The sequence below is a fragment of the Mustela nigripes genome, chromosome 1 (genome assembly GCF_022355385.1).
Source record: "Mustela nigripes isolate SB6536 chromosome 1, MUSNIG.SB6536, whole genome shotgun sequence".
NCBI lineage: Eukaryota > Metazoa > Chordata > Mammalia > Carnivora > Mustelidae > Mustela > Mustela nigripes.
This window is the reverse complement of record NC_081557.1, coordinates 45,285,313-45,292,578: the sequence shown is the minus strand read 5'-3', so window position 1 is coordinate 45,292,578 and position 7,266 is coordinate 45,285,313. Positions and strand designations below refer to the sequence as shown.

Sequence of the window (7,266 nt, the reverse complement as noted above, 5' to 3'; positions counted from 1 at the left end):
GAGAGAGAGGAGGAAGCAGGCTCCCTGCTGAGCAGAGAGCCCGATGCGGGCCTCGATCCCAGGACCCTGAGATCATGACCTGAGCCGAAGGCAGCGGCCTAACCCACTGAGCCACCCAGGCGCCCAACTCCTTCCTTTCTTATTTGAATGAGCTTTTCTTGCCTACTTTCTCTAGCTAGAACTCCCAGTACAATGTTAGATAGTAATGTTGAAAGCGGGCATTCTTGTCTTGGTATGATCTTAGGGAGAATGTTTTCAGTCTTTCATCATTGAGTATGATACAAACTGTAGTTTGTTGTTTTCCCCCCCAATGAATGCCCTTTATCATTTGAGGAAATTTTCTTTTAATCTTATTTTATTGAGTATTTGAAAGGTTTTTAGGTTTTGTCATTTGTTTTTCTGCATCAATTGAGAGGTTTATGTGCCTTTTCCCTTTATTTCATTAATGTTAGGTAATATATTTATTGATTATCCTGAACCACCTTGCATTTCTAGATAAACTACAATTAGTCATGGTATATAATCCTTTTACTATGCTGTTGCCTTTCGTTTGCTAGTAGTTTGTTGATTTTTAAAAAATCTATATTCTTAGGGATATTTTTCTGTTTTTTTTTGTGTGTGTGAAAAAAATTACATTCTGCAATGTAACGACAACCCCACACAACCCTTATATGTGTGTGTGTGTGTGTGTGTGTGCGCGCGCGCATGTGCACGCGCGTGAGAGAGAGAGAGAGACAGAGAAGGAGAGAGATTGGGGGGATGGAAATGGCTTCTTGAATGCACCAGATATTTTCTAGTATAATGAGCTGTATTCTGTACTTTAAATATTATTTCTTCAAGGTCAGGCAGAGATGACAGATTAGGGATTTCTCAGGTCCTTCCTGGACATGTACATGGTCATTGCATGTATGTGGCTTTATAGTTTAGGAGTATTTGAGAACTTCGAAAAACTCTGTATGGTCAATGCATTCCCAAATTTTCCTTTTATGTCAGTCTCTCTTTAGGTCCAACTAATATTCCTGCTTCAGGAAGCTGCAATGTTAAGTAATTTCTACTTGTTTTTGAGTAATAGCCCAGGGAAAAGGTTGCTCATAGTAAATGAAATTTGAGTCAGGTCATATAAAGATACACCCCATTGAGAGGTATTTCCTGGCAGCTGTTAGACAGGTTCAATAGTTACAGGTCCATGGGAATGGATCTCCAGGATATTATTTATCCCCATCCCAGGGGAAGTGGGGCTGTAAGAAAATATAAACTTCATATATTCAGCATAATAAGAGACATGTCCCAAGAAAATACCACAGTATGTTTCTTGGAGATTTAGAGAATAACGTAAGTCATATCATGATTAAATTGTAAAAAACAGCAAAAGGGATGGGGAAAGGGCTTATGGCAAGGTAGTATGGAAAGATAGTATGGAGAGATGGAGGAAAGATGAAAATGAAAACAAGATAGAGAGAGAGTGTACACTCATATTCCTAACTTCCTGAGGCTACACTTTGTCTGTGTGTGTTTATACTTATGATCATGCAAAATCTCACATGTAAAACTAAAAGGTGAGATGTGGAAAGAGATGCACAAATGCATCGTGTATCAATTTACCCATTGTTTCTGACTCTTCATATGTCTGCATAAATGTGAGTATCAAAATGGTGAGGACTTGCTTTCTCTATTTCTAGAACTGTGTCAGGAATAGTAAAAGATGAATGACTAATCAGTGTTTCTGAATTAATGAATTTGTGAATAAATTAATCTTGATGGATGGCCCTGAAGGATATACTTCTTTTGGAAATGAGACCTAGATTGTTGAAGCATTTGAGAAAATTAATAAGGGTCATGAAAGCAGGATAGCCATGAGACTGCAAGATTAGGCGAGTATGGGAAAGTAGGTGTCCGCCATCTCTCTTTGTTCTGCCAGCAGTTTCAGGAATGGGAAAGTGGATACAGTGGGAATAGTGGAGGTTGGTGGAGTAACATAGAATAAAGGGATGACACATGAAGGAAATGGCTGCTGTATTGGTGTTTATAATTCCATGTAGCACCTTAGAGTTAAGAGGTTAAATGAGGGGCTGAGACCCACTTTTATTTCTAAATCCAGGAGAGATTGGAAGAGATATGAATAGATGTTGGTGTAATTACAGAATGGTAAGTGATTGGTTGTTTTGACCCATGTTTACAGACTGAAAATGAGGCTTTTTCAGAGGCACCAATTTTCAAGCCTTCCTAAAAATTCTACAGAAATACGTAGGATAAGTTGATTTTCTAGAAGATGTAGCCCTATTTTATTCTCTTAGTTTCTGTTGTATGGAGCCCCAAGAGTGACCAAGATACCAGACAATTATGAATCTGGTCACCAATGTACTGAATTTCTGGATACGGTCATCAGGATGACATCAGAGTCCTTTTTTGTGCCCCCACTGGCCACTCTGCTTGTATTTTCAATTTCTCCTTGCTCTTCACTCCATATAGAATAAAATCTATTGCCTTCTTGAGCTGAAGAATTGTTCTGTGAGTTCTTAGCTTCAGAAATAATCTCCTTCATGGAATTTTTCTTGCTCCACCTCCAAACTCACAACATTCTGTGCATACTCCTAACACACACTTACAATGCAATTTTTAAATTTCATCTTTGGAATTTTATCTCTCTTAACACTTAGTGGCCTCCTTGAGGCTTTATGACAAGTTTTATTCAAACTTGTAATCATATTTCCTAATCAATGCTGGCGCATTGAGGACCTCCTAAATATTTGATGGAATAAATTGTGAAGAGTTCTCCACTAATCAAAGGCAGAACACTGTCTCTGGTAGTTTCACATCACAAAATGGAGAATGTCAACTGTCTCCTCCTTAACCCTAGCAGACCAAGTTTACTTACACATGCATACACATAAAGAGATCTATTTCTCGAACTTCCCAATTATGAAATTATCTCTCATTTTCTGCTATTCTTCATAGTTTTCAAATGGCATAGTTAGCAAGGCATTTATCTTGGGCATGCGTTTAAAATAGAGTGTACTGACCTTCATATGCATTTCTCTCTACTGGAGGCTTGCCAGTTTTGACTTACACCAAAACCCAAGTATTCCTAAGGTTGAATCAAACCTTTCTGCACAATTGCACGCATCACATTCAATCAGCTCTACATTTTCTGTGGGACCAGTTTTTCCCAAATAAACTGTGAAGTAATGAACTTCTTCCTTTTTTGTTTTAAATTTTTAATTTATTATAAATAAGTTCAGAGTTCCCACATATTCTGAACAAGTGCTATAAAACTAAATCATTTGATACTTCCTCTTTCAATGTAACTTTAAGGGAGACATCAGTAAAGACATTAGAGCTAGGATAGACTCTTGGTAGGAGCTGAATTTGACGATGTCTAAGATGTTCCTGCCTTCTCCCCATGGGTATAAAGCAGAGATATATTTGAAACTTTGCCCAGAATATTTAGTTTCCCCTACCCCAGGTGGCCTATATCTGGACATTTTGTTTACTGGGTATATTTACTCTCCTGATGATAAATTTACCTAGTTTAAAATAATCTCTCAAGTCATGTTTAACCATAACTGTAAAATATTTTTGTCAACTATCTCCCTCTCCTAGTCATTATTTTTCAAATCTGGTAAGTAATTTTTTTTTTTTCAAGAACAAATTTTGATGGGAACTGAGTTGTTTATTTTCTGAAATATGACACTGAAATTGTTTGCTCTTCTGTCTCTTCTTCTTTAAGATTTTATTTATTTATTTATTTATTTTGAGAGAGGCAGGTAGAGTGCACGTGCATGTGTGGACATACAAGCGCAGGGGATGGGCAGAGGGACAGAGAGAGAGGAAGAAGCATACTCCCAACTGAGCAGGGAGCCCAATGTTGGGCTTGATCCCAAGACCCTAAGATCATGACCTGAACCAAAAGCAGCTGCTTAACCAACTGAGTCACCCAGGTGCCTCTTGGCCTGTCTCGTTTTAATTAGTTCCTCTATTTCAGAATTTCTTAAATTGACAACTTTTATGTGGTGGAGTTTTTTTCATGCATATGAATAAACAAAGATAAATTGTTTCTTCTGCTCTAAGAACAAGACCACTTAGTATTCACAAGTGCCCATAGAAATGTATAAACACAAATATACACACAACATGGTGTCAACATGCATATGAACACAGAGGATTTATTTACACTACATTTTGGGGTTTTTAGATTCCCTAATAGGGGAATGACTGGGATTACAAACACCAAACAAAGCACTATACACATTAAGTAAAAATATGTGGAACATGATCAGATACACAGACTATGGAATTTAATCTTTCTCATTTATTTCTGGTTACACTCCAGAGTTTGAATTTAAACTGTACCTCTTGTCTTTATGTCAGTTTTCTTATTAGGGACAGTGGCAGCAGATTAAGGCTGGTTCTGCTTCTGGTACCATTCGATTTTCAGGAGAGGATTACACAAAGCGAGGAGTGTCTTTAATCTTCTTTCCTTTTTCAAAAAATGTAGTTATAACTGACATAAAAAACTCTGTAAATTCAAGGTATATGGTGTGTTGATTTGATGCATTTATATATTACAGTATGATTGCCACCATAATTTATTCCTATCACATTACAAATTATCAATTTCTTTTTTAGTCTTTTTTAAAAGACTAAAAGAAATAGTCTTTTAGCAATTTCAAAGTATATAATATTGTACTGTTGACTAAAATAATTACTTCTTTCTGAGTTAGAATGAAGGAATCAAAATTGAACATAATAACAGAAAGTTTAAAAAAATGTTCTTTTGCATTTTATCAGAAATCTGGACTTAGGGAGAAGAGGAGAAAAATTCACTAATGTGAAGTTAATAATTGCATCCACAACAGAAGTGTGCAAAAATTGTGGCAGAAAGAATGGCTATACTTAATGACACCCAGTTCCATCCTTCTTCATTCCTCCTCTTGGGTATCCCAGGTTTGGAAGGTGTGCACATTTGGATTGGATTTCCCTTTTTCTTTGTATATCTTGTTGCACTCCTGGGGAATGCTGCTGTCCTGTTTGTGATCCAGACTGAACATGAGCCCATGTACTACTTTCTGGCCATGTTGGACTCCATCGACCTGGGTTTGTCCACAGCCACCATCCCCAAAATGCTGGGCATCTTCTGGTTCAGGATCAGGGATATATCTTTTGAAGGCTGCCTTTCCCAGATGTTCTTCATCCATTTCTTCACTGTCATGGAGAGCATTGTGTTGGTGGCCATGGCCTTTGACCGCTACATAGCCATTTGTAAACCCCTTCAGTATACCATGATCCTCACCAGCAAAATTATCTGTATTATTGGAGCCATTGCTATTCTGCGGAGCCTGTACATGGTGGCCCCACTGGTGGTTCTCCTCCTGAGGCTGCCCTTCTGTGGCCACCGTATCATCCCTCATACCTACTGTGAACACATGGGCATTGCCCGTCTGGCCTGTGCCAGCATCAAAGTGAACATTCTGTTTGGCCTTGGCAACATTTCTCTCTTATTATTGGATGTGCTGCTTATAATTCTCTCCTATGTCAGGATTCTCCATGCTGTGTTCTGCCTGCCTTCCAGGGAGGCTCGACTCAAAGCTCTCAACACCTGTGGCTCCCACATTGGTGTTATCTTAGCTTTTTTCACACCAGCATTTTTCTCTTTCTTGACACACCGATTTGGCCACAATATTCCTCAATATATCCACATTTTTTTGGCCAACCTATATGTGGTTGTTCCACCGGCCCTGAATCCTGTAATCTATGGAGTCCGGACCAAGCAGATTAGGGAGCGAGTCCTGAGGGTTTTCCTCAACAAGACAGAGAGCTAACCAGTCAGAGATCTTGAAAGGTCTGTGTTAGATTTCATGTTTCCTGCATTATAAAAAGTAGAGTTACCTTATGTCTAACCCAGTAGTAAAGAGGAAAAAATGAGCAGGGGTGTTGAGAGCAATATCATTATCATTGAATGGCAGGTTTTATATTTAAAGTTAATAATATATAGGTTGATAATATCAGATTGGGACAATTGGATATCCACATGCAAAAAGATTACTTTAGATCCTTACTTTGCACCATAGAAAAATTAACCTATAATGGACCAGAGAGCTAAAGTACAAAAACCAAAATTAAAATTGTTTGTAATATTGCTCTCATAAAATTTTAGATCTGACAACAAAAGTAAGAAATATTTTTAAATGATTGATTGGACCTCACTAAAATTAAAATAATATGTATATATATATTTTTCTTTGAAAGATACTAGCAATAGAATGAAAAAGGAAGCCATAAGATGGGAGAAAATATTTACACCTCTTGTGGATGGTAAAGGGCTTGTAAAAAAATATACTAATAACTTTTGTAATTCAATTATAAGTGTCAAATTACTTGCTTTAAATAAAAAATACATAAATTTGTTAAAAACATAAATAACGAGTCAGTAAGTACCTTAAAATGCTTTATAATTCATCACTATGGATATGAATATTAAAACCATAGTGTTGAACATCAGCCTCTCTCTCTGTCCTATACAAACTTACTTAAAGGTGTATTTCCTGAGAGTACTTCTCAGTGTATCTTCTGTATGAAACTCTCCATCTCAGAAGCTGTTTGAAACAAGTTGACAAATATATTTATTTTTTTAATGTATTTTCAACATTTTTGTTTCATGCTTCATATTTTCACTTTGCATTTTTGTTTTGTTTTGTTTTGTTTTGTTTTTGTTTTTTACTGGTTTCTGTTTGTTTTATATTTCTGTCTGGACTTTTTAAAAATTTCCACTGCAGTTTTAATGAGTTAAGCATAAAGCTACTCCTACATGCTACTAGACAAAGTTTACAAATACTTATGGGCCCAGCATGCTAGTTTGCTTATATCTTTTCTTGATAATTTTATTTTTAATTTTAAAGTTTTTACTTAAATTCCAATTATTTAATATACATTGTAATATTTGTTTCAGGTGTACAATATAGTGATTTAACATGTCCATACAACAAACTGTGCCCTGCTACTTACTCCCCATAACCTATTTAGCCCATTCCCCTACCCATCTACCTTTTGGTAACCATTAGTTTGTTCTCTATAGATAAGAGTCTATTTCTGTGATACAGGCACCTTGATGTTTATAGCAGCATTATCTACAGTAACCAAATTATGGAAAGAGCCCAAATGTCCATCAATTTATTAATGGATAAAGAATTTGTGGTACCTATTGTTTCCTGTGTTGTTGATTCTAACCATTCTCGAGGTTGTGAGGTGATATCTCATTCTGCTTTTCAT

General features: G+C 36.6%; 1 protein-coding gene across 1 annotated transcript; it reads left to right on the top strand.

Moving 5' to 3' along the window:
- The first annotated feature begins 4,877 nt into the window (after nt 1-4,877).
- On the top strand, nt 4,878-5,819 carry LOC132011331 (olfactory receptor 52E8). The gene has a single exon (XM_059389759.1). The coding sequence runs from the start codon at nt 4,884-4,886 to the stop codon at nt 5,817-5,819; it is 936 nt and encodes a 311-aa protein (XP_059245742.1). The 5' UTR covers nt 4,878-4,883.
- Nucleotides 5,820-7,266: the final 1,447 nt, after the last annotated feature.

Excerpts from the sequence above, each read along its gene's own strand:
- LOC132011331 (XM_059389759.1), top strand. The coding sequence starts at position 4,884 with ATGGCTATACTTAATGACACCCAGTTCCATCCTTCTTCATTCCTCCTC.